At 41.4% G+C, this 27,763-nt stretch overlaps 1 protein-coding gene across 1 annotated transcript in view; it reads right to left on the reverse strand.

Moving 5' to 3' along the window:
• INTU (inturned planar cell polarity protein) overlaps positions 1-27,763 on the reverse strand; it is a 49,089-nt gene that overhangs the window by 15,699 nt on the left and 5,627 nt on the right. Inside the window, exons 2-8 of the mRNA XM_054561928.1 lie at positions 27,073-27,611; positions 20,152-20,237; positions 14,952-15,158; positions 10,573-10,691; positions 8,883-8,972; positions 6,521-6,598; positions 3,234-3,432 (exon numbers count right to left, since the gene is read on the reverse strand). Coding sequence (XP_054417903.1) covers positions 3,234-3,432; positions 6,521-6,598; positions 8,883-8,972; positions 10,573-10,691; positions 14,952-15,158; positions 20,152-20,237; positions 27,073-27,611 — 1,318 coding nt within the window. The remainder of the gene's footprint in view (positions 1-3,233; positions 3,433-6,520; positions 6,599-8,882; positions 8,973-10,572; positions 10,692-14,951; positions 15,159-20,151; positions 20,238-27,072; positions 27,612-27,763) is intronic.

Below are 27,763 nucleotides of genomic sequence, written 5' to 3' on the forward strand. Positions count from 1 at the left end.
TACAGAGTTATTAGAAAAATCTTTCACTTAGGATTTAGCTGCTGTTTCTATAGAAATTGCCTGAACTCCTTCATGCATTTTCTTCTCCCTAAGGCATTCACAAGTTAAAAACAATAAATTTAATCAGCAATTTAATCTGTAGTGCATGTACATAAATTAAAAGCTATTGGTAACTGAAGTTTGTAGGACATATACTATTCGTGAAAACAAGTCCCTTCTGTCTTTAAAGTCCAAGGCGCTCTCCGCAGGGCTGGCCCACGCGCTGTGTCTGCCGGAGATGACAAAACCTGGGGAAACGCTAGTCACGCCTTTCAGTGTCTCACACGGTATGACATATTACTCGTTTGTGACCTACGTTTTTCTGCATCCAGCAAATACTTCATGTTCTCCTTTTGGCAGCTATAGCTTCTCTTGAGAAAAACTACAGGACAAAAAGGAAGTGACCCACTTGAGATTTTTGAGCTCAGAACGTTACTGCTTAGTGAGTTGCTATCCCTGCTACAGAGCTCTTTAGGCTAATGTGCAAGGTTGCTCTAACTGCTTCCTCGTGCTCCTTAAGAGACAAAGTAAAGTATCTTCTCTCTTAATTATTCCAACGTAACGTAGGAAAAATAAATTTTGAAAAACAGAACATCTGATAAACAGACAAAATAAAGAAATTCTCAAACGCCTGGGAAAGAAAACTGAAGCCTTCATTGTATACTAAACTCAGAGCAAGTTTTTTTCCAAGTTAAAATAACTTTCTACCTAAAATTTATCAGGCACACGTCCCCGTATATGCAAATATTTTCAACTAGATATTTTAAAAAATCCTCACTTGAGAACATGCTTATTCATTTTAGAGAGAGGGGAAGCGAAGGAGAGAGAGGGAGAGGAATGTCGATGTGAGAGAAAGAAAGATCTATGGGTCGCCTCTCATACGTGTCCCAATCAGTGACTGAATCTGCAACCGGTTTGCAGTCACGTGCCATGACTGGGAATCATACCGTCACCCTTTCGGTTTACAGGAGGACACTCCAACCAACTGAGCCACACTGGCCAGGACACAGCTAAATTTTTTAAGGCATAAAATTCCTTAATATTTTTCATTAGAAGATATATAGTCACCAACCCCTATTATTTTTAACACAGCAAGCAATCTCAAAGAGAAGAAAGTGTGTGAGTTGAGTCTGCTGGTAAAACAAAAACAAAACTTCAAGGGTTATTAGTTTTTAAAACTTTACATTCACCAGAGACCTTTAGATCTCTTTATAGAAGGGATTTATCTCTTTCCAGAAATTCTGTTCTTCATTTTCTTACCCAGACCAGAGAACACAGAAAAAGTCTAAGCTATTTCCACAGTGTTTTCTGTGTATGAATTTTGCCAACCACCTGACTTGGGAGCTTCCAAGAAAGACTCTTCTGGATTCCCCAAAGCACAACACAGATCTGAGCACCTGGCACAGTAAGACTGGTCTCCAGACAGTAGTGCCAGACTTGACAAGGAGCAAAGCAACTAAAGCTCTGGTAAGATAAGCAACCGGTATGATTTGAGGCAACAAATTAAGAAATACACCAGAATTCAGGGTGATTTTTCAACTCAATATTCTTTTATGTTGAGATAAATAAAAGCATACAGTCCTTTTAATCAAATGCACGCTAAGTAGAGAAAAAATAACATTAAAAAAGAAATCTGAATATAAGAGGTTGTCTTCACAAGGAACTTATAAGTCCAAAATAGGCTATGTTTTAAAATGTGTTCAAATTGCTTAGGGGGAAGATAATATTTAATCTTAACGTATCAGAAGTCTAAAGGCATTGCTCCCCAAAACAGTAATTACCTGTAGTCACATGACAAAGAGGCCACCCATTTTGAAGGAAGAGATCGCTCCAGTGAAGATGTTCTGAGATGGTGGCAAGAGCCTGGCCCTGCAAGGCCAGCCTGGCAGGCCTCCTGAGGCTGCACCTTCCCACTCACGAAACCAGCCTTCCCTCGCCTGGGGGAAGGAAGACCCCACGTGGGCGAGACAGAGTGTGGAGCCAGAGTCTTTCTATCCTAAAGGCAACATTTTCTATTTCTGTTTACATGGAACACTTAGGATTTCTTATGAACGCACTGGTGGGGGGAGAGTTACTTAGTGCATGCTTTTTATTTTTAACGTGATTTAGGAAAATGGTAATCATTGGCCTGAGATATCAAAGTTGCAGCAGCAGCAGCAGCAGCAGTTGACAAAGTCAGGGACAAAATACAAATACCAGAAAGTCAGGTTTCTTCGAAACATGATCTAGTCCCTCAACTCTTTCCACACAAAAACTGTACAGTAATACTCTAACCACTGGTGACTGTGACTGTGACGTGCCAGGCTTGCTTGATTCTAACTAAGCTCTTTACGTGCAACAGCACGGGACTCCTCTATGAAGCACCTACTGTTATTGTCCCTGTTTTACAGAGGAGGAAACTCAGCAAAGTGACTGATGTATCCGTGAAATTATTACTGGATGGCCAAAATGGCATGTATTTGATCTTAAAGAATTTCATGAAGAGTAGGATCCTGAACTGGTTTCACTACAACGCAGCTTGGGCTTCTTCAAGGGCAGCAACCTGGCTCTGGCAGCGCTTCATGCATCACTAGTCCAGGCGCTGTGTCTACCAACATCACCGGTGATGGAAACATCTGAGAGGCTCTTTTCAATTATTCAGCAGTGAACTTATTCTCGGTCTCCAGATGTGACTAAAATCACATTGATAATACTCAACCATCACAAAGCCTTACCCTAGATGAGCTATCTAGGGGGGGAGGCAAAAGCTAACTACCTATGTTCATGTAAAGAAAGACTCTGCTATTATTAGTGGAGATCTGTACTTAGTAGAGCTAAGGATATTGCTAGCCAATCATTTCATCTAGCTTTAATCTGTAAGAAACAAAACTCTAACATAATCCTGCATTATAAAATCAAAGACACAAAATTCATAAGGAACATACACCCTATAATCATGATTTCTGGAAAGTATCCCAAGTTCGGACAAAGCTTCAATATTATAATAAGATGAAAGAGCTCTTTTTTATTTAGGAAAACAATGTGTCAAAAGTTCACGCACTGGACCTGCTGCTTCATCAATTAATTGCCTTTCTAACACTTACCCACAATCTTGCAAAGAACGAAAAGCTTAAGGGGAAAAAAAAAGAGAGAGAGAAGATAGAGAAGGAAAAGACAGCTGGTTCTGATTCGTATTTGGTGATGCCTCCGGTTACCTTGATTTCCGGCGGAAGTGTGAGCCACCGTGCCCCAGGGAGGCTGTCCAAAAGAACCGCGCTGGAGGCCTCGTACTGCTGTGCCGGGGGACTGGCCCCGCCACCGCCACCGTGCAGCCTGGCAGGCTGCAGGGCTCTTTGAAAGAACAGTTCAAAAAAGTGATCCACTCGAGGAACGTTGTCTGCCTGGCTGAAGGCGCTGAAGGACCAAGAGCTCTCCGTTAGAACAACACATGGAAATGCTGGTCATCTTTTGCACAGGGCTAAGGGGCCTGGATCTCTCGCACCACATACACTCCCCTCCTTACTTCTGTCCCTTAGTAAGAAGTACCACTATACTGTTGCTTATGGAGAGTGTTAGGAAATTCACCCCATCAATAGTTTTTACCCTGAAATCTACTCTCAGATGCACTGAGTAGATGGTATTATGGATGCCCCATGGGGCTAATACAAGTGGTGTACCTACAACAGAGGGGGCTGAAGTACCCTTTTTGCAAAAAATGTAAATTGTTTCTACCTCTGACTATCACCTACTTACAACTCTCAGTATCTTTCAGGTGATGGGAAAACAAAGAGATGTTGAGCTTAGTAACAGGGCAGATCTGGCTTAGAATCTAATCAATCATTGCTCTTACCAGGTGGGTGTCACAGGAAGATCATCTCAGCTTTCTCTGAACTTTACATTCACATGTAAAGTATCTAGTATATAATTAGTATAAGTACATATTAGGCTTCTTACTTAGGAAGCACATAAATTAGCCTAAATTATTTCCTCCCTTCTTCACTAATGAAGGCACAGCTATTGGGAAACTCTGGAGAGGGAGAGAGTGAGCTTGGCTTTAGCCATGCGAAAGGAACAGAGTAACAGCGCTGCCTGCCAATGCATTCATCGGAACACCCCACGGGACAACACAAAAGCTGGTGTGTGCCGGAGTACTATTCATCGATTCGTTCAGCAATTTACTTGAGTGCCTACTATGCTCCAGGCACTGCTTTCATTGCTGGAGGTACCATGGCAAAAATACCAAGACAGAAGACAAGGCCCCTGCTCCGGTGGAGAAAGACCACAAATGGACAAACGGTGAAAACACGAACTCTTACAAAGGACCCTGCAGAGAACAGGACTGTGTGAATGTGTGATGTAACTGGCTGGGGAAGAGTCCCTTAGGATGGGGCACTTAAGCTGAGATCCTAAGGTCAAGGAGGCCCAAGGACAGGAAAGAGGGCAAAGGCCACAAGGGGAACAAGCCTGGACAAGGCGCCTGCAGATCCCAGCAGCTGGTGGGCGTGGTTTGAGACCTGAAAGGACAGAGGTAGGGAGGACCAGATACTGTAGAAAGACCACTCGACCTCCACCTGGAAATTAACTGAAGTGGAGTTGGGGTGACGAACACACAATACAATATACGGATGATGTATTATAGAATTATATTCCTGAAACCCATATGATTTCATAAACCAATGTCACCCCAATAAATTCAATAAAAAATCAAACTTAAAAAAAAAGAAATGAATTAAAGTGGCAAGAAGGGAGGCAAGGGAACCAGTTAGGAGTTCACTGTATCAGTGAGGGATGGCTATGGCCAGACAGGGTGATGGGGAGGCTGGGGAGACGCAGCCGACGGGCTGATGTGGACCTGCTGATGGGCTGGCTGGGAAGTGGGAGGGAAATGGTGTACCGTGGTCACAACGCTAAACTTTGTTAGTGTATAATCAGTGTTCTGTGGCTCAATGGGTCTTTCATATCTTCCATAATCAGAAAAAAATTCTTGTTATTAAAATGTTATTGCAAAATGACTGTAAACAACATATTGGATCCATAGTGCTTTTTGGTTTTAAGAACTCGATGTGTCTTCACATTTATTGCTTAGTTTCCCTTTCAAATTCTCACTTGAACAAGAAGAAACTAGTTAAATTTGCTGCCAACTTGGAGGTACTTCCAAATCAATGAAAGCTCCTCCCCCAACCTACTCCACTGAAATTTGCAGACAGTTGATTATCTTCTGAATAGAATTCATCGCAGGAATTTATTCTTCAATTATCTCGTTTTATGAAAACACAAAGCTTCAATCAGGACAAAGACGTAGTGAGGTTTGCTTATCTAGTATAAATTTAAGGAGATAGTTTATAACCACATCCTTCGTTGGCTAAAAATTTCCTTATTAGTAAAAAGTAAAAGCCTTGTCTGTGGTTGCCTGGCCTTTTGTAGTTCACACATTTGGAAAATGCTAATAAGTAGGTAATTGGGTTTGAGAGGAACATGGGGCTCCTAAGGAGCTCTTGGGGGAAAACACTGCAAACCAGACAATTTCCCCAGGTGGCGCAGTCACAGAAAATTCCCGATGGCTGCTTGAGAACAGCTACAGCAAAGATCCGCATAGATAAACAGAGAGCCGATACTACTCTGGTTTGGAGAAATGTATCAACTGTCTTTGGATTCATATATTGATATATGTTTAAGGCTCTGAAAGCATAGGTATCATTTTAGCTCTCTGAAGTACTGGGACTTAACAACAATCCCACAAAGAGAAAAATTTATTTTCCACCCATAATTTTGTGTTCAAATGTTGAACAGTTATTACTTCAGATAGCCTTCTTCAGATAAAGAAAGAATCATCACATTATGTTGTGAGGTTAGAAAAGCAAGAGGCAAAAAAAATATGTATAGTATAAGCCCCCATGCAAAAAAATGGGGTGCATTTCCTAACACACTCCATAAGCAACAGTATAGAGACACTCATAACTTCTTACTAAGAGACAGAAGTAAGGAGCGGTGCGAAATGTGAAAAAAAAGAGAGCACTCATATTCACATATATTGAAAATCTATGGAAGATACACAGGAAACTGAACAGTTAATGCCTTCTGTATTGTGCCTTTTCTTTCTTTGAATAGTGCATACTTTTTCACTTAAGTTTTTTTAGAAGGAAGTATCACATTTTAGAATAGTGAATTTGACAATGGTCTTATAATCAAAGAAACACACACACACAAAAACACTTAAAAATCATCTGTTACGAAAATGCTCTTACATTTGCCCCTACATAAATAAATCAAGTCAGAATATAATTGTGGTTATATCTTTATTTCACTAAAGTAACATATGAGACCAAAAAAGAAAAAACAAGGGACCAAATGAAAAACTGCATAGAGCTATAAAATAAGAAAGGGGGGTAGGGGGTGGGAAACACAAACAACTAACTTGCCCACCAGGAATGGCAGTGAAGTGCAAAAGCTGACTTGGAACCACACACTTAAGACTTGAGGTGCAGGGCAAAGACATACTTACCTGTCTAAGGAACCATACATGAACTTTAAGGTTTGGGCAACATCTTCTATCATATTCCTTAGCTGAGGAAGAGGAACTCTAAAAAACGCATAAGCACATGTGTTTTATTTACACTATAATCCCGCGATACACATCGACAAAGAAGTAGATCAAGTTTATAGCCTCTGCTCAGTTCTGTCTCCAGCTGTCTCTGCTGCCTTGGTCTGCCATTGTCTTTTGTTCTGCTGCTCCCTCTGGGCTACTACAGAAGTCTACAGACAGAAGCGTCACCTGCCACTGCATCCTGAAGTTCCTTGTTATGAGTGTTCTACAAGTCTTGTGACCCTACACTTGCAGAACCACCCAGCTTTGCGTGGTCCAGCCCACTGGTTTCAGGCAGCCTCCTAGAAGGGTCCCATGCTACTTCATATACGGGACTTGAGTGTCCATGGATTGTGGTATCCATGAGGGCCCCTAGAACCAATCCCCTGGGGATGGCAAGGGCCGACTGCAGTCCCCTTTCGGACAGAAATGTACACAGTAGCCGTTTAAAGATAGCCACCCTCTAGTGTATGTCACAGCACCATTATCCCTTCATAATAAAAATTTTGAGCCCCACATTTATGACTGATCATATCTCCGTTGAGAACTAAAGTCACTTTCAAAATATATCCTTTTGATATTTCTCACTGTGCCCTACTTTGGAGTTCCTGTTTGTCATGTTAAAACATGCCCATAAACTGATATTCTTCTCCCACAAGAGATGGAGTTAATTCCTTCCCCTTGAGTGTGGGCTGGACTTGGCAACTCACTTTAGCTAACAGTAAATAGTAGAAATGATAGTGTATCTATTTTAAAATCCAGTCGTAAAAGGTCTTGCAGTTTCCCCCGTCTCTATTTTGGATTCTGCTTTGGGGGAGGCCCGCTGACATGTTGTGAGGATGCTCAAGCAGCCCGATGGAGAGGTCTGGGGGCACGGAGCCGAGGCCTCCCGCCGGCGGCCACGTGTGCACGCCTCTCCAGGCTGTGTCCCTGGCTCGCACTCGCCTGCAGCTGCGAGGGGGCCAAGACCGCCCGCTAAGTTGCTCATGGACTCCTTACCCACAAAAATACCCCCAAGATAATAAATCCTTAACTGTTTTAAGTCCCTAAGTTTTGGATTAATTTGTTATGCAGAAATAGATGACTAATACGCAGTGATATAATGAAAGAAATCTGGTTAACAAAGTCATTAGTAATTAGAGAATAGTCATATTCCTGTTCAGAGTAACTGAAAAATTTGTCCGAAATGGTGTTCTCTGAAGTCGTGTCAGTTATATACTATACTATTCATTTTACATTTGATTACTAATTATTAGACAATATATGGTGGTTCTATGGCCCAACACAGAAAACTGAAGTCCATATAATAGTTTAACAGAAATTGCCCAATTACTCCTTAAAATGGGCAAGTGTCTAAAGTACAAGTTTTGCAAATCACTGAACAGAGACACAGACTATTCCGCTCGGAGTGACATCCATCTCTTTGGGGCTGTTCTCCACAGTCCCGCCTCCTTTCTCCCCCGGCCCCTCATGTGCTAAGACATTGGGGAAGTGACGTGGTGCTAAGAATTCAGACAGACGCTTGTTCAATTTCCAAGTCTGCTTCATGCTGATTGACCTTTGGCAAGTTATTTAACCTTCTCTTCATTTTACTTTCCTCATTTATAAAATGGGGCCAGCAATCATTAAGTCTATTTGGAGCTGATTTTGAAGGGTCAACGAGATTAGTGAATGTTAAATACCAAATGTAGTCTGTAGATTCATGTTTGGATCATTATCAATATTAACCCTGCTCTTACCTCAAACCATTAAAAAAAGAAAGATATATTTAAAAAATACTTTCAAACGAGTTAAGAAGGAGACCATGATAATATTTATATATAAGATGTACTATTAGAGAACTCACTTTAGGGTTAAATATTCCTTAGTTTGCCAAAGGTGCTCAAGATCAGGGCAAAACACCTTTTTGCTGACCGTAATTCAAAATCTCAATAGTAAAAAACTGTAAACATGCAAAATCCTAATCATGGTATCATCCAAAATTTGCCCCGAGGATGCACCTGTCCCTCAGTTACCTCTCTGGCCACCTCGCGGAGACGAGTGACTGACAGCACCTCCCCCCCCCGCCCCCCGCAAACTGTCCGACGGGCCTCCCGGCCCCTTTCCGCATAACTCTCATCAGGTGGACACTTGCAGCTCCCAGGCTAGTGCTACAGGCCTCGAAATCTCAGAGCTGTTTAAGGAGTTCGCCATTTGACGAAAATGTCATAATTTGAATGAAACAGACTTTGTTAGCAGTATTTGAGAAATGATTTTGAGGTACATAAAAATCTCAACTTACTCTTCAGCTGGCAGGCCAATTAACAACAACTTGTCCGATTCTTTCCAATAAGCCACATGAATTTGTTTCCCATTTAAAAGAAGGGATGAGCTAAGAAAAAAATAAAGTCAAAATAAAGGTAAAATATCTTTAAATGCTATAAAATTATAGTCATTCAAAAAAGATTGCATATGGTATGATTTAAGAACCGTATGTTTAACAATATTTCTTGGCATATCCCTAACTGCTGAGGAACTGTATGACAACAAAAATATATTCTGACATTTTTTTTAAAAACCCACAAAAACTAAAAAAAAAAAAGTAATCCCATTACATAACAAAAAAGATTAGAAAGGACTCCTGCATCTTGAAAACATTAGGTTGAATGAGAGAAGTGACAAATAACCACATGTTATGATTCCATTCACACAAAATGTCCAGAACAGGGAAATCTCCAGAGGCAGAACGCAGAGGAGTGGTGGACTAGGGCTTGGGGTGGGGTCGGGGGGCTGAACGGCTGAAGGGCTCAGAGTTCCTTTTTGAGGTGATCAAAATGTTCTAAAATTGACTCTTGGATGGTTGCACATATCTGAGAACACACAAAACCACTAAATTGTACGAAATTTGAACTACATCTCAATAAGGCTGCTTAAAAAAAATAAAAGGAGGCTCGCAGCATGATTTTATGAATGCAAATACATACAAAATGTATACACTAAAGAGAACCTCAGTTACTAGTGTCTTGGAAATTAATATTTTCTATATACGCATGATATTAAAAGTCCCACAACTATACATGACTTTTGTTTAGAAAAACAAGAAAATTTTTCTTCCTGTTGTCTTACAGATCCTACTTCTTACAAAACCATACAAGTGTCAGAAAAATGAAAAAAGAAAAGCTGAAGCCTAGAATATCTGACATTTTTATCAGTATGTTAGGGCTCTTAAAATTTGAGATAAACTTTTTTGTAAAGTGAAAAACAGTTGAAATATTAAGGAAGAAAATGTCTTATATTTCGTAAGTTTATTTTATGAAAAGAGAAACCCCTACACAAAACTTAAGAGCTTTGAGCCCCCCATTCCTGTAAGTGAGCTATGGCATTTCAAAGTCAGAGCTGCCTAAGTCACGGTGGAATGGGATATTTTGCTGTGTAACTGATGATATGATATATTTTATTTTTCCAAAAATTATTTGACTCCAGTCCTGCTTATCCATCACTGGAAAAACCTGCACAGTTGATACCGCATTCTGAATACCCCTCTCAAAGTGTATTCTGTATTTTTCGATCATTGTTGTCAGAACTATAGGAAGACAACAGGCATTTAGTCATTCTTATCAATCACAAAGGTATTACCCACCCAGAAAATTAACAATCAAGGTAAAAACAGGAAGAAGCCCAGGCTCCTCACAATGCCATGCTTAAGAGCCATCTATCACCTTCAGGAATAAATTCTAAAGTACAGCTCACTGGTCCAGCGCTGCGACGGAAAGCGCGCCTCAACACCTGGCTCTGCAGGGGCATTCAGAACTACACTGCGGCTGGATGGCTGGTCGCAACAGCGTAGGTGAGAAGCGAAGTATCTGCAGATAAATCTACATCACCGACAACACGTATGTTTGTACAACAGACACCTCTATCGCATTTTGTCAGAATCAAGGTAAAGAACTTGAAAGAAAAACAATTAAAGCTAAATAAAAATCAATTCTTACCTAGTAACTTGCGTTCCAGTTACATTTTCCAGCATGTCACACAGGGTAAGAAATATCCCTCTCACACTTTTAAGTTTCTGAGATGCGTCAGATACTGGATAATGATAAAGAATTTCCTGCTGTTAAGTGAAAACAAACAAAAATGATCACACTCCTAAAATTGCCCAACCATTATTTTTTTGTCATGGAAAATTCAGATTACGTATTAAGAAAAGAACAACAAGAGAAGGAATCCTTTCAGCTTCAGTGGGGGTTTCATTCAAACATAGAAAGAGAAATAAGCCTGGACTTTTAGCACATTACCTAGCATTTAAAACATTGTATTTGAAAATAAGTTAGAGAAGATCAAAGTTGATCATGATACCAAAATATATACTGAGTGGGATACTAATTAACTGGAATAATTTCAACTGATTTCAAACAATGTTTTAAACTTTAATCTCCTTTATAATAAATTCTAATACTAACATTTTATTAAATTTCATTATACAAATATTTCTACCCTCTGAAGTCAATATCTACATAGCCAGCACATGTAAGGTTTAGGAATATTTAAATTTAATCACTTTCACACTGACTTTAAAAAGACAATTTTTGTCATTTTTGGTGAGTTCATTAAGTTATTTAAACCCAAAACACCAAAATTAAAAAGTGAGAACACAGGACTACATTAGAGCAGTGCAGATAGGGAGAAAGAAGTATTATGATATTATAAAACTGTACCTGTCTTAAATTTGAAAGAGTTTGCCCACTACAATTAATCTGAATGAAATCTTTAAAAGACAGCACATGTCAAATTATGGAAAATACCAGCACATTATAGAAAATACTAGATCTATAAGATAATTCACAAAAGGCTAACTACTTTTCTATTTTCAGGAAAAGTATGTTCCCAGGAAACAAACAGTTTTAACAAAATGACAAATTTCAAAATCAGGATGTGCACTGTGCTGGAACTTTTATAAAATGGGATGATCACTCTGTACCTCACTTATTTGCTGTTACTTAAAGCAACACACCATTTTTCTAACAAGGCAAATAAAAAGAAGACAAAACAAAAACTTCCAGATAGAAACCTTGGATGATTCAGAGTAGCTTCCACTAACATAGTTTAATGGCAATATATGTAAATATTAATATGGCCACTATAAAAGCCCAAACTCCTAAAATATTATCAGATCTTTTCCTTGGTTCTTTATCTCTCTAAAAGTGTTCTACATCTTGCTTCGGTCTCTTTTTACAAGAAATAATCATGTGACATGATGTGTATGTCTTGGCAACTTTTACATTAGGAAAAATATAAATAAACTGTACACATCTGCTTTTTATACTTACTAATAAGCACATTCAATATATGCAAATTGCTACGGAATATGTTGGCTAAATACACTGCCTAACAATTCAAATTGTCTCACAGTTATTTCGAGTGTAAAAACATTTAAATACTTTATCTCTAGAAATGAAGTCCAATATCAGTTAAGATCTGTTATGTCTACCTAATGCATTTAAAACTCGGCTAGTAAATAAACTTATTGCATTTAGCCAAATGACAAACACCACTTGAAACAAATAACCATATTTCCCTTGATATTTTTTTTAAGTTTCCAAATCATGTAACTCAAAGAAAACAAGCTTTCCTTAAATATGTAACTCACATGAAAACAAAATGACCCTACGGCATTTTATTGTAAAATAAGCCCCACCAGTAATAAAGGTTCTTTGAGAAAGCCTCTATTCCCACTGCCCGCTGCGCGGCCAGCCGGGGGAGCCGCGCTGTGGAGGGCCTGGCTCGCTCTGCAACTCCTCACCGGCTTAATTAGCTGTATTTTTCAGCCCTTGTTAGCAGCATGCATTTGCAGCGGCTCCCAGGCCATTCAATGAGAATAAAAGCTCCCCGATCACAGTGTTGATACCAGGCTGTCCATGACAGAAACCTGCTCCTTTGGGAAGTATCTACACACTTTCCCAGGGAGAGAAAGGCCCGGGTGTGACAAAAGGCCTCACCAGCACCCTGCTCGAAGGCAGCCCAGGGGGAGCCAGGCTGCGGCCACCCCAGAAATTCGTTGCTTTTTGTATAGTAAATGCTTACATTCCTCATTTGCCTTAAAGATATCAAGGATTAATCACGCATGCAAGAAGTTAGAATAATTAACTCCAGGTCTTTGGGCATTTTAGAACACAGAAAAGTAACAAAAATATGAAAAAGGAAATCTCTTCTTTTCCATTTCAGTTACGAAGTTTTGATGTATGAAGAAGTAACACAAGGAAATGCACCCCTTGGCTAAAATGGCTTTGGCATTGAGAACAGAAGGCAAGGATTTCGAAACAAAGAAATGTAAATTAGGTAAAAACTTTTTAGATCCCACTTCTGCTCCAAGCATTAGGGTAAAGCTGATGCTTTGAGAGGCCCTTGTGCTAGAAAACAACTGGATCCATGGCCAAAACACGCTTGTTTGAACTGCTGGACAGGGGAGAAGCAGAGAGGTTTCCAAGGACGCTGTCCCCCACCTCTGCAAAGCCCTGGGGCCTCGAGGGGAGCGGTGAGCGCGGGCACAGAGGCAGAGGCGCGGCTGTCCCAGGTCAGATGCTACAGCGGCTTTGGCCAGGACACTGGGAGCTGGGCTAGTGGCTCAGGGGGTGAGCTAAGCCTAAGGCCAGTGTGTTAATCCCAGGTCCCGAATGAGGCTGCAGTGCCCCCGGTCAGTGGCAGAAGCAGAAGCAGCAAATTCTCTTGGGAGAAATGCATTCCTGGTTTAGAAACGCAGGACTCCCAACATGAAATCAAACAGTGAGTTGAGCCAATGACCTCTCAGGACATAAGAAGGCAAGCCACCACAAGTCAGAGCCCCCTCAGGACTTAGAGACAGTGGGATGCGCAGACTCAGAGCAGAGAAGAACTCTGCATGAAATGCTTAGAGAAATATAGATTCACTAAGAGGAGCCGGCGATGAGACTGCCAGGAATAGCACTGCGGGTTTTCAGAAACTTCTAAAAATAAAACTGTGACGGTTCAAATAGAAAACACAATGGAGAAGTTAAAAAACAGTATGGACATAGCAGAATCATGAAACTGAACAAAGAAAATAGAAGACATTCCTTACTGAGGAATGACTGACGGTAGACTTCTTAACAGCAATTACGGAAGTCAGAAGGCGAAGGAACACTGTCTTTAAATGGATTAGAGAAAACCACTTTCTACCTGGTTAGCATAAGCAAGACCATGCCTTGACCTCATCCGCTCCCTGGCCACACAGGAAGACCACCCCTCTTTCCTCCTCGAATCAGGAGAGACCGCATAATTAGCTGCAGGCACTGGGACAGGAGCAGAAGCCTCGGTGCTGCTTCTAAGCCAGGCCTCAGGAAGGTGCCATGTGATGCGGCACGTTCTCTCCTCTCACGACGGTCGGCTGCAGGCCAAAGGTGCAACGGAGGGCCCGGAGGCCCTCGGGGACAAGGGGACCACTAGATGAAGGGCTCGAAACACTGAACCCCATGGCCGGGGACGTCCACATTGAAATGAGAGAGAAACTTCCGTTACGTGGAGCCACTGAGACAGGAGGGTTGTTACAGCGATTGGCCTACTCTGATTAATCCAGTGCAGAATTATAAAGCTACCTTTCAAGAAGGGGTGAAAAACACATCAGCAGATAAATAACAAAAACAATTGATCACAAACGTACTTCCACCAAAAAGAAATTCCTAAAATATATGTTCTGGGAAAAAGAAAAAATGATCAAGTAAGGACAGTCTGTGATGTAAGAAAGAACGGTGAGGAAAGAAACGGGTAAGCACATATGTAAATTTAAAGAAGGTTCATCTCTAGGAAACATGTACAAAACATGAATTTTCTAATATATAATTTATATATTTTATAAAGTACAAGATATAATTAGTGGTAATAGTATAATTACGCCCAACTTGTGGAGCTTAAAAAAACGGTGGCACTAAACCCTTGATGACATTGGCACATGGAGGGGGCGGCCGACGGGAAGGCACGCCGGAGGCCTTGGCTCGTTTTCAAAAGGGGTGCAGCCAGCATTCAGCCTCAGACTGTGTTAAAACGAATATAGCCAAATTTTAAGAGTAATCACAAAAAAATAGAAATAGAGTATGTAACGAGAATAATAATGATATCAGCAACCAAAATATCATGGAAAAGTCAGTTTAAATAGAATTTTTACAGAAGACAGCAGAAACAAATTCAAAGCTCTATAAATGGACTCAACTCATTGAGCGTGTCAATTAGAAGATTTCAGTTAGAAGAAGTAAGAGACATACCAAAAACACAGATGCAGAATGACTGAGAAATCACTTATTTTTCCCTGGGAAGCCTCTGCAGGGTCGCTCCGTGCTTCCCGTGCACTTTGGAGGACACTCACCTCCTCCTTCGAGGTCTCGGAGTCCAGCTCCAGGGTGAGATACATAACGACGTGAGGCGTGTTGGGCACGTTCTGCTCCATGCCTTCAGCCTCTTCTCCCCAGAGAAGTCTGACTAAATCACCTTCTGTGTTCGACTGTGCCTTTTTCTGTCTTGGTTGAGTTGTTTCCTTTTTCACGGCATATGCATTTTCAAATGTCAGTTTCACCTTTAAACATTAAAACAACGTGTTGATGTTTCAACGAGGGGAAATCGGCTGCAGCTTTTGCAAAGGAGGCTCTGTCCATGCACATACTCCCAGGCACGCATGGCACACGGAGACCTCATCCCCTGGCGTGGGCTCCTTCACGGCAGGGACTGCGTCCTCTGTCTACGTTTGTGTCTCAGGCTCCTAGCCCAATGTCTGGCCCACATTATCCCAAACATTTATTGAACAAGAATGTATAATTCTCTGTACTCAGATTCATTTGTTTAAACTTAGTCATTGTATTCTAAGTATTGACAAAAAAACCAAGAAATGCTCCAAAAACCCCAAAAATTAGTGTTATCTGACAGTGTGAGAAAGACTAGCACTGCATTCCAAGCACTGTGAGCACTGCCTCATCCAGGGAAAGTGAAGGAGAGATTCGGGGTGAAAAGCGACCTCATACCACCGGAATTGGTGCTCCTTTCAAGTGAGGTGAGGCCCAAAATACCCTTCTTTTAGCCCTCCTTTAAAATACAGGCTGGGGCAGTAAAAAATAATCAGCACGCTGGACCTTGGACTTGGGAAGTCTTCCTTGGACCTAAGGAAGATTATCTATCAGTTTTACCAGGAGAGGTTTCCTTTCATGGCCTGATGTCAAACCAGATTGGAAAGCGTCCAGGATATGGCCCTTTGCCAGTTGTTGAAAGGCAGCTTCCCCTCCTCAGTTACCTTTCCCTGAAGAAGGAGATACGTGTCTAGACGCCCACTGGCCACAGGTAACTCACTCATTTCAAAGCCGGTGTCTACCCTGATGAAAGGTTTTCACTAGGCTAAAAGAAGTTGGCAATATCCTTAATTATGCATAGCCAGGACATCCTCATAAGCTAGAGGGGCACAAAGTATTCTTAATGTTTAAAACCTGACCAGAATACAGATCAGTAAAACAGGACATTCTGATGGTAACAATCCATACAATTTTAAATTTAAATATTAAAATGCAATGACTCTTTTAAAATTAGTTTAAATTTTAAAAGTCAAAAAATAAATTCATGCTTTTCAAGAAAAAAGCCTGGTCAATGTATGTATATTAAATATCACACTGTATACTTTTTTAAAAAATCACATCGTACAACCTAAATATATATAATTTTTATTTGTCAGGCATACCTCAATAAAACTGGGGGTTTTATAAGTATGGTCAATATTTAAAAACAGATAAAATTGTATGTAGCAAGTTGCATTTGTGGGTAAAATATCTAAAAATTATCATCAAGACAACAATAATCCCCATTTTTAGACACTCATAATGACAGGTACCATTTTCAAGGCAAATTTTAAATATATGATAAATACTAACATATCAGTTAATCTTTTTAATAATGAGCTTGATATATTTTTATTAAAAATATTAAGTATCTTATTTTAAAAATTCATTCATAATCCCACCAGCCCATGGAACTGTTGTTTGTATTATACTGTAAAATAAATCTGCCCCAATGAATAAAACATTCCAAAAGAAAAATATCTAGATGTCTTGTTTTCTGTTGGCAAGGAGTGATTATTTATGATGGTGTTCAATGTTGCTCTCTGTAGCTGTCTGTGGCATTTCGGGGACACTAAGTTATCTTTGTCTACTTAAAGTGAATCAAGTTACATAAGCATCTTTTCTAAAATAAGTCTCAGACTTTATTTTAGTAACAAGAAGAAAAGAGACATGAGGTCTAAATTCATCAATCAGAACATCAATCAATATATTCAGTAATCTGTATGGAGAGTAAGAAAGCGGAAGTCCCTTAATGAAATTTTTCTGAGGCTTGTTGATATCTCCCTTTACAAAACACTTAATATCATTCCAAATGGAAAAGATCAAACTGAATTAATTTTTTTGATTTCTGTAAACCGGATACTGAGAAATGGGCCTTAGTATTAGAACACTGTATCAAAAAATGCTGAGTATAAAATAAGTATATTTGGGGAGGGGATATTAAGCAAACTAAAAATATATATATATAAAAAATTACAGATCCTACAAGGGAACAATCATGGGCATTAATACATGGTTAAGGCGAGAAAGAGTTGAAGAGACACTGTTTTAGAAGTGAACTTAGGATGTGGAAAACAGTGTTTGGTGCATGGGTTTGACACAAACAAGCAACATATAAACATTATGTGGCCTAAAAGACTATTTTCTGAAGGTGGCATCTGTTCTGGTAGGTGAGGTTCAACATGTCTGTTCATGAGCACAAATGTAAACGTAAGCCCGACTACACAACTACATCAAGTCCTTGAACAGGCTCTGAGGAAGTGAATGGCGTGGTGGTCAGGGGGAGTCTTTTATCCGAGAATATTCGGAGTGCCCAAAAGAAAATAAATGCGAGCCTTTGAAGGTGTTCCTCCGAAATGTAAGAAATCTAGAATGTGGGGAAATCCGGAGCGCAGACTTTGTGACAGGACAGATGGAGCTCTGAAGACGGGTCTCAGGCACCGGGCTTGGGGGAGGGTGGGCGGGGGCGCGGCTGCAGGGGGCAGGAGAGGAGCGGCACCCCACCCCGGGGGAGCAGGCAGCACCCAGACAGGCTGGGTCGCTGGGCTGCGAGAGCAGAGCACAGCAGGGCGGGGGGCGGGGGGGGCAGGGTGCAGCGAGCAGGAGCAAGACGGTCCTCAGAGAGGGCGACTGCCTCCCAACAGGAAAGGCATCCTTTCCAGCTGAGGTTCCTGCGGAGAGGTCTAAACACAGGGCGTGATTCCCCAGAAATGACAGAAGGAAATGACTCGTAGACTTAAAATAACAACTCACCAATTTTACTTCAGGCAGCAACAGCAAAAGCAACCTAAAATTTAAGACCAGTTTGCTACGCTTCATGAAGAACAGACACTTGAAAACCAACATGGATGTTACACTTGGCAAACAGCAGAGATTCTCTTCTGTGGCACGAGGACCTCCCCCCGGCCATGACAAAGACTCAAGCCGATACACACACCACAGGACCAGCCATGAAAATTCTTTAAGGAACGATTTCAGCCACCATTCTTCTGATTTAAGTCAAGTTGGCTCTATAGCTCAAAAATAACTACACTTTAGCAAGACACGCTGAAAAAGCTCACATGCCCAGTGTTATAAATGTCGGGGAACCTGGTTGCCTTAAGATAATAAAGGGTGAGACAGATAACCAAATTAGGAGTTAAGTGCTATTTTTGAAAAGGGGGTTGATACATGTAAATATTAGGATAGTATGTGTTTTACAGGGAAAAAAAAACTTCTAAAACATCTACTCTAAGGTAGTTTATATGAAGCTTCTTATACAAAGTTTCCGGTTGATCTTCCACAGACATGAACCTGTGACCAGTTTCATGGTTCCTCATCTTCTGTGTCCCTCGAAATGGCTTCCGATTTGCGCAGTCTGCCCATCCTTTCTCTCCTCCTCTCCCAGTTCAGGAGATGTGCCTTTCCTCAGGTCTGAGGACATGTTGTCTGTAACTCATCACTTCCGAAATCTTGCTGCTTTAATTGTCCTCTTCTCTACGTCTGTCTCCAACCCATCCCACTTAGCAAGCACCTTCTCTCTCCTTGATCCTCTCCTCTTTTGGGCAATTTCACTGAATTACTCCAGACGAAACCTGGAAGGCACCTTGGACCCCTCTCTGTTCTGCAGGAAGAACCATCCTCTTCGCTTCCCACATGCCTGAAATGGATTGCCTCCTCTCCCATATCCTCAGCCAACCCCTCCCCTCAGCCTCCCTCACTTCTCTTCTAGACTATTCAACGCTGCCCGCCTGGCGTCCCAGCCTCCAGTCCCATCCAGAGCCATACAGTCTTAAAATGCGAATCTGCCAAGCTTTCAATTTTACATTTCCAAAGATAGCTAAACTGAGAGAGGGAGGGAAGGAGGGCCTGATTGAACAGAAGGCAATGGACATACGGAAATCTTACTTCTTAGAAAACAAGGAATTTCATCACGGGTCCTATTATGTCAGAATCTCAGAATGCAGATCAGATTCTGATTTTCAGGGATCCCGGTCATCCCAATCAGTCCCCAAACCACGTCGCCCTCTCACAGCCTGATGGCGCTTCGCACGGATCTGAAGCACACCATTCTCAAAAGAGAGAAAGCGGATTACTGAAGCCAACAAGAGCAGAACATTCTTAAATAGGAGGTACAGCACTTTCCAAATACATCTAATGACCTGACCTGAAAACATCATCTCTGATACAACATGCCAATGCTTGGAATATCAAAATCACTTATTATGAAAGAGACTTATTTTTGCCTACAAGGAAGGAAAAGCAATTCATTAAGTAGCTAAACAAAAGCTCAAGAGTAAGGCTAAACTAGATAACAGGAAAATCAAGAGAATAGTGTGGTTTTTAAAATAAATAAAACCCCAGAAAAAAATCTTGATAGCAAGAATGATTTTAATAAGCCAGAGAACAGAAAGTTTCATGACTATTTAAAATGACTTTTCTAGGAACTGGATTTTTATCAGCACCTATGGAAATTATAAAGGCAAGCTGGTCATTATATATGTTTTAATTACTGCTCTTGTTCCTGCTTACTTAGGATGGGTTTCATTTGTAAATCCTACTCTCTCACTCTTTTTTTTAAAAAAAATATTTATTTATTTTTTAGAGAGAGGGGAAGGGAGGGAGAAAGGGAAAGAAACACCAATGTGAGAGAAACACTGATCGGATGCCTCCCGTATGTGCCCCAAATGGGGACTGAACCTGCAGCCCAGACATGTGCCCTGACTGGGAATCAAATCAATGACTTCTAGCTTTGCGAGGTGACACCCAATCCACTGAGCCACACTGGTCAGGGCATACTGTTCTCTTTTAAGAACAATCTCCAAAAGCTAAAAATGTTTACAAGATCTAAAATGTTTTAAATACCCAAGTATATAAGTAGAATTCACCAATTAAACATGATAATCTCCAGAGTCTTAAAAGAAGAAAACAGCACCAGATGCACTTATTTTATGTAATTCATCGTAAGACCCAGACAAAGGGCGTCCGTACCTGCATAGGTCCAGGGATGCAAGACAGAACTCTCTCTATGTTCTCAGAGGTCACATCGACATCGTTCACAGCAACAAGGACATCACCTGAAAAAAGAATAACAATGGAGGGTAGCTGTGTGAATATTCCCAAACCAAAAAAATCTAGAACTGGAACATTAAAGAGCATCTGTTCGGACCTCTTTGAAGTCCAGCGGAAAATATGGTAGAGACGACCAGGAGCTTGTGCAGGGTTACAAGGCTCATCAGCAGGAGAGCAAACCTCCCACTCCACCCTCTCTTACACTGTGACACAGCCTCACACTGCACCGTGGCTGAATACAACCTATTAACATTTAAAGAGATGAATAGTCTCATTTTTGGGGGAGAATTATGTATGCCCAAATGACAAACAGAAAATTTGTAGCATAAACCAAGTATTTGTACATAACAAAATTGAATCTAACCACTTACACCCACAGTAAAAAAATTCAGCTGTAATTTTATTAAATCTATGTGGCACATCATAAGTTGATATGCTGTGGTATTTACTGTTATTGATCTGTGTCTACACATAGTTCTTTGTTTCAAAGGCCCAACCATATCAAAGTCCATAGCATGTTTTGGTAAAAATCTCCTTTGCCATGACTTTTCTTTAAATGTGTATGTTTATAAATTTGGGGGCTTCGATATAATAAAGATCAGTCTTAAAAAGGAAATTTACTTTCACAACATAATTAAAGGTAATATCAAAACATCAATAAGCTATAGTAACAGAAATACATATGTAACAAGGTAATTTCTCATCATAAATGTATCATTACGAATCTGATCAAATAATTCATACTCATCCATTCATTAATTTGTCCAACAAATATTTATTGAGCACCTACTGTGTGCCAGGCACTGCAGATAGATAACTGAATTAAACAACTAAAAAAAAAATCTCTTCATGGAGCTTAATATTCTTTGGGAAAGGTGGATAATAAACATGTGTAATAGATAAAAGTGTTGATAGGCAATTCTCCATTGGTCTCCCATGTTCTGTACATCTTGCAACCCAAGGCACTGAAAGTCTTTGTTCTGGATTGTCTTTCCAAGGATACTTACACAAGGAGGGACCCAAATTAAAAAAAAAACAAACAAAAACAGAATAATCTCCTGGAAGGTGGGCCCCTTGCAGTCGAGGCTTCCCTGACTAGGTGAGTGTTCTAGGAACCCATCCGCATCAGTGTACCAGCTGGCATTGGTGTGAGAGGCTGTGTTCGGCTTCACTGAATTTTTTTTTTGGAGACTCTTTCAACGCATTTGCCCATTTCATGATGGGCGATTTATGAGTACATCTGCCCGCACCACACTGAGTTTTCAGTAGTTTTTGACCAAAAACAGCATGACCCTAGTGCCCCACACTCCCTATTCACCTGACCCCACCTTGAGCGACTTTTTTTTGTTTCCCCAGATGAAAAAAGTCCTCAAAGGGAAATACTTTGCCAACGTGCAGGAGGTGAAACCAGAAAAGGCAGAAGCACTAAAAGGCATCAAAATCAATGAGTTCAAAAAAACTGTTTTGAGCAGTGGAAAAAACATCTCAATAGGTGTCCTGCATCAAATGGAGAGCACTTTGAAGGCGACTCAAGTTTAAACATTTAAAAATATGCAATTTTTTATAAATAAATTCTGTTTTGGGGGGGTCTCCCTCGTACAGGGAACAACCTTGGATGACAGAGGTAGTGTCTCCCTCCAAAGCAAAGGTCAAGTTTACTCAATGTATAGTGTAATAATGATAGTGTTCCCCTCAGTATCTTCTTGTCACTCCTTGTTCTTTATAGAAGATTCATGTTCCTTAAGGTCGAAGTTCCTCTCCCTTTAATGCAACTCACAGCAGGTATGTGCGTGTGTCCCCTGGCCCCCCTTCAAGCCGCCCTGGGAGTGAGGCTGGGGATCAGGCTCTGCTTCCCCCACCCCCTGCCTGCCTCCCGCGCTCTCCCTGACACTCCAGCACATGGGGACGGGGCTGGGTGCACGCTGAGCGGGCGGGCTTTGCAGGCCAGCACCCTGACGGCGCTCCACGGCCTGCACTAGGGCCAGGCCGCTCGGTTCTCAGCTCTGCAGGGTGGGCACTGAGGCACCGTGGCGGCCAACCACTGCAGCCCTCTGCGCAGCCTCGTACCTTTTCTAAAAGAACCTGAAAACTAAAATAAACTTCCAACTTCTGTTCAACCTGGGGGCGGGAGGGAAGCAACATACCCCCCGCACTTTTTATATTGGAGAATAAACAAGTGTACTATATCAAATTATTTATAGCTGTAGATTTTTTTTTTAAAGAAAAGAAACAATGAAGGATATTGGAGTAGTGACGCAAAACAAAACCACTTCTGGACCATTCTATCCACAGGTTCTGTTGTCCGTACAATGAACAGAACATCTACATAGTGACACCATTCAAAACCTTGTTCCTTTAAACCAAAACTCCATTGGATAACGTTCCAAATGACTTGTCTCCAAACCCTGACGCATACAGTTCTGCAGCTGAGTGTCCTAGGGAGTGTCAACTGAAAGTAACAAGTCTCCTCAGCCTCTGCAAGTGGGAGACATGTATCATCATAAAAGATCCAAAAATACATTTTAGACCAAGTGTAGTGAAATATTTTTAAATGTCCAGTAGGAAATTTTAGTTCTCTAGCAGTAGTATCACACCCACTTCTCGTTCTCCCAGAGATCTGCCTCCTCGAGTTTTCCTGAGCCTGTCACGAGGGGGCTCGGAGGTGACGGGCCTCCTGGGCGTCGTACCCCGGCAGCCGTAGCTCACCAGCAGAAAGCCCTTTCTCCCCAAGCTCAGGGGGTCACTGGTAAGCACTGTCCCATTTCAAAGGCATAAAGGAACCAAACTGCATGAATTGGGGTGAACTGTTAAATAAGAAATGATCTAGGGATTACTGAGAGGTAGAAAGAAGAAACATTTATCAAGAGATACAGTCAAGAATCAAATACAGCATAAAGGTGAGATCAGTTTATCACAATGCTTAAATCAATTCCTCAATGTAAAGTTAATTGTTTGAGAAAACCTATTGATTTCTCAGCACCTGCTTAATAGCAAACACCAACTGTGTCCTGCAGGGCTACTACTTTAGGCACAACGAGCTATGAAAATAGGCAAAAGTCTGTTTACTGCTCTATTTGTTTCCTGCTCCATTATACTACATGAAACGGGTATACAGTTTAAGAAATGACTTTTGAAACAAATTACATATAAATGTTGGAAAAAGAAAAAATAGATCTTACCAAAACAAACAAAAACCACAAAAAACACCAACCCACTGTGGTAGACAGAAGAACTGTGCTCCAAAGCGATCCACATTTCAGTCTGAACATGCTACCTCACAGTGGCAACAGAGACTCGGCAGCCGTGCTTAGGTTAAGGACCTTGAGGTGGGGACAAGAGCCACGTGCGCCCACGTGAGGGTCTTTATAGGAGGGAGACAGCAGGGGCAGAGTCAGAGAAAGAGGACTTGAGGGTGCTGCGCTGCTGGCTTTGAGGACGGAGGGAGAAAGCGGCAAGGGATGCACATGGCCTCTGGCAGCTGGCCAAGGCAGGGCTTCTCCATGGAAGCTCTCCCTGCAAGGAATGTAGCCCTGCAGGCGCTTTTTTTCTTTTTGTGCTGGAAGAAACCTTTTCGACGTCTGACTTCCAGAACTGCAAGATGATGAATTCATGTCATTTTAAACCACTAAGTTTGTGGTGATTTGTCATAGCAGCAATAAAAAAAATGAATATACCCAACTAGAAACACAAAGCAATGTTGGCTAAGTACCAGTTGAGAGTCAGGGACCATGACTGTTGGAAGAACAGAGATGGATACACCAGGTACATTTGGCGGTCACCGGGGAAAAAATCAGTCAGTCTGCTTAGAAGCGGGGGCTTATGCACAGAAGGACTGGGAAACAGGTATGGGACAGTGGGGTGGGTTCAGATTGTGAATTTAAATTATCCCTTAAACTAAGCCCAGTGTGACTTCAGCAGGGAGAGAACCGGGGTTTTAAAACATAGTTACCATACTGACATTTTACACATTTAAGTTAATGCATTTAGGCTTAATGCATTTACTGACAAATTCTTAGGTTTTAAGAGAATGATTTTTATTATATTTCTTGAGTCTGAATATCAATCCCTTGTCTATAATATGCAAGTACTAAAGGAGAGAAAATTAAAGACTCTCCCACCCTAGCATCTTAGAAGTATTTTACTTGGTCAAATGTTCTGAATGATAGTTACAATATATGAGCTAAGTAAAATATCCCATTCCCTGGTGATACTGGACGAGTTAATGCAATTTTTAATTCTCAGTAAAAATAGAAAAAAAATACTGCAAAAATGATGGAAAAATCATTTTTTTCCCAACCCTAACACTATTGCCATGATTATTTTTTCAAATTAAGTTTAGTCTTTACCTATGTTCACACAAATGAGGTATTAAGGACGTGTAACCTCTCAATATATACAAACTTTTGTACTGGTACAAAGTTTTTATAATTATAACAGTCAAGTAACATGTAGATTTATTAAATTATAATTTAAACAACAATATCCTTGTTTGACATTTTCATGCTTTTTATTATTACTAAAAAAATGGTTCAATAAACATTTCTGGCACATAGTTTTTCCTCCTTTTATATCTGGAGTCAGCAAACTTTTTCAATAAAGGGTCAGATAAGTAAATACTTCAGGCTCTGCAGGCCATCTGGTCTTTGTCACAACTACTGAAATCTGTGGATGCTCAAGTCCCTGACGTAGATGGTGCAGTATTTGCATAAAACTTCACACCTCATCCCGTACACTTTAAATCATCTCTAGATCACTTAGAATACTTAATACAATGTAAATGCTACGTTATTGTGGTTATACTGTATCATTTAGGGAACAATGACAAGAAAAAAGTCTGTACATGCTCAGCACAGATACAACCACCACAGCCCTTACTGCCCAGTGCGCACCAGCAATAAAGTAGCTATTTTTGGAATATCTCCCAGTAGAGGCTGCTTGAATCCGCAGATGTGGACCCATGGACGTGAAGGGCTGAGCGCAGAGAGAGAATACATCGGCTGGAAATCCCCACCCCGTGGGGCCCTACAACGCCGGGGGCGGCTCCAACCAGGCAGGCTCTCATAAGCGGGTGTCCTGGCCTCCTTCGGCAGGACTGAAAGAACAAACTAGACATATGTTGGCCTGATCTTATATTTAAAAAAAGAAAGTTGAGGATCTGAGAGAATGTAAATTGCTGCATAATTTACAGCATTTTCCCCCAAAGAAACTCAATCGCTTAAAACAAAAATCATTTTTAACTATGTGTGGATGTGAACTAGACTTATCGTGGTCGTCACTTCACAGTATGTAAAATATCGAATCATTATGCCGCAGACCTGAAACTGATATCATGTTCTATGTCACCATACGTTAATAACAAAACAAACAGCCACCACGTATCCTCTGTCCCGGTTCTGGGGTCACCTGGGCTCCGCTGAGGTTCTCACTCAGGGCCCCTCATGTTGTGGCAGACGGCCGGTGGTTGGGGCTGGAGGTACCCAGAAGGCTTGTCACGCACATCTGGCAGCTGACACTGCGGTGGCTGGGGGCCATCAGACTGAACCCTATTGAGGGTCTGTTCACGTGGCCTGGCCTCCCTCACAGGAGGGCGACGGGGTTCCAAGTGAACCAGGCAGAAGCTGCGTCACCTCTGCCTTTACGATCCCACCTCCTAAGCACCCAGGACCACCTCAGCTGGCGTGGCAGGCGGGCTGGGCAGGGAGAGACACATGGGCCATAAGTCCCCGTGGGACGAGTATCAGCGTGACACTGTAAGAGGAGAATGTGGGGATCTTGTTGCAACCCTGTGTGACACACACTTTGCCCAGGCATCCTTCCCACACGGGTCGTCCCTGCAAACCCCCATCATGGCACCTGCCACACTGTGTGAAGCCGTCAGCCGACTTTTGACCCGTCCCTCCCACTCCAGTATGAGCTCCATAAGAGCGGAGTTTGGATCGCGGGCCTCTGTATTCCTGGCACGTAGCAGACGCTTGAAAAATCATTTGTTGAATCAGTGAACAGAGAAGTCAAATTTAGAATTTAAAAATAGTTTTAAATGCTTCTAAAGCATCAACAAAAGTTCCTTTGTCTAAATCTCTTAGGCTACATCAACTTAAGACTGTCAGCTTTTAGCATTGTTAATGCCTTTAAGTTTTACTAATATATTCTTACATTTGTCTAATTTATCTTTAAGTAATAAAGGTATTACTAATGCAAACATTACATATAGTACTGCTGAAAATGCATCAGTAACACCGAATGTTCATCTTAATATATATTCGGAATTACTTGGAAACTTATTTTTTCCATGAAAATCAGTGGGATATTTTATGGCAAACACCCTAAAAGGGAATTTTAGGTACAACACCACTGTTGCTAAATATTCCAAATGAAACAGTTAAAACCACTCCAAGATCTTAGTGCACTCAAGTGCAAACGTACAATTTTAAAGTATTTTTATTCATAAATTATATATTTTTGTATCATGTTACTGGATACAGGTCATTCAACCCTAAATTATCACTGTATGATCAACCTATTTTCTTTTACTTGTCAGCAAATGTAACCGAGATGACATAAAATTACGTAATTTAAAGCTTGAAAATCAGTTAGGCTCTCCCCTGGCCTACGCGAGGCGCACACGTGTATTGGAGGCACTGACGGACTTGAGTTTCTTCCCCGGACACCGTGCCTGGCAGCCTGCCACCCCTGGCACTTTCACGGCTGCCCCAACGGCCACCAGGCAGTCCTAAGTCTGGGCAGACTCTGGCTGCAATTCTGTTTTGATCACATCCGCACAAGACATCGTTAGTCATGGATCTCAGCAATCAAGGACGGATACCCAGCAAAGGCACTTACCGACCGATACCTGACCGCTCTTCATGGCCGCGCCCCCCGGCAGCAGGCCGTGGACCACCAGCCTCTCCCCACCGGCCTGTTTCCCAGTCCGTCTCCAGCTCCACTTGGTCTGATGGAGGATCCCAACCAGCACTTCCAGAAGCTTGAGCTGCTCTTTGGCTTTGGTGACCGTTAACTTTTTGGGGTTTACACAGACGTTCACGTCTTTGTACCTCTGCTGGACAATGACTCCTGTTTTCTGATTGGACTGATGCTTTAGAATGGAGACTGGCCCACTGTCTTTGTTATTTTTCTTATTATTGCGCTTGGGTAAAAGTCTTTTACTTTTTAGAATTTTGGTGAACCGCTTGAGTTTGGGTTCACACTTTTTCCCTTCTCTGTAATCACCCTCTTCAATAATGATCTCCTTCTCACTGAACCTGACATGGTTCACCACAGGCGGCTCGGGAAGGAGGCTTTCTTCCTCACCCTCGCTCAGCTCCAGGTAAAACAGCTCTCCATTTTTCTGCACACTGTCCAGCCACTCCGGCTCAAGGTCACTGTGAAAAACAAGAAATGATCATCTGAATAGCAGTAGAGCATACAGAAAACAGTTATGTCTTTCTGGTGCAGGGAGGTGGGAGACATTGAAGTTCTTTGATTATCAGAATCTCATTATCTCTAATTTATTGTTGAGTATCCATAGTTTATT

Source organism: Pteronotus mesoamericanus, unplaced genomic scaffold, assembly GCF_021234165.1.
Source record: "Pteronotus mesoamericanus isolate MK-2021 breed Mesoamerican mustached bat unplaced genomic scaffold, CSHL_Meso_final contig_163, whole genome shotgun sequence".
In the NCBI taxonomy this organism is placed as follows: Eukaryota; Metazoa; Chordata; class Mammalia; order Chiroptera; family Mormoopidae; genus Pteronotus; species Pteronotus mesoamericanus.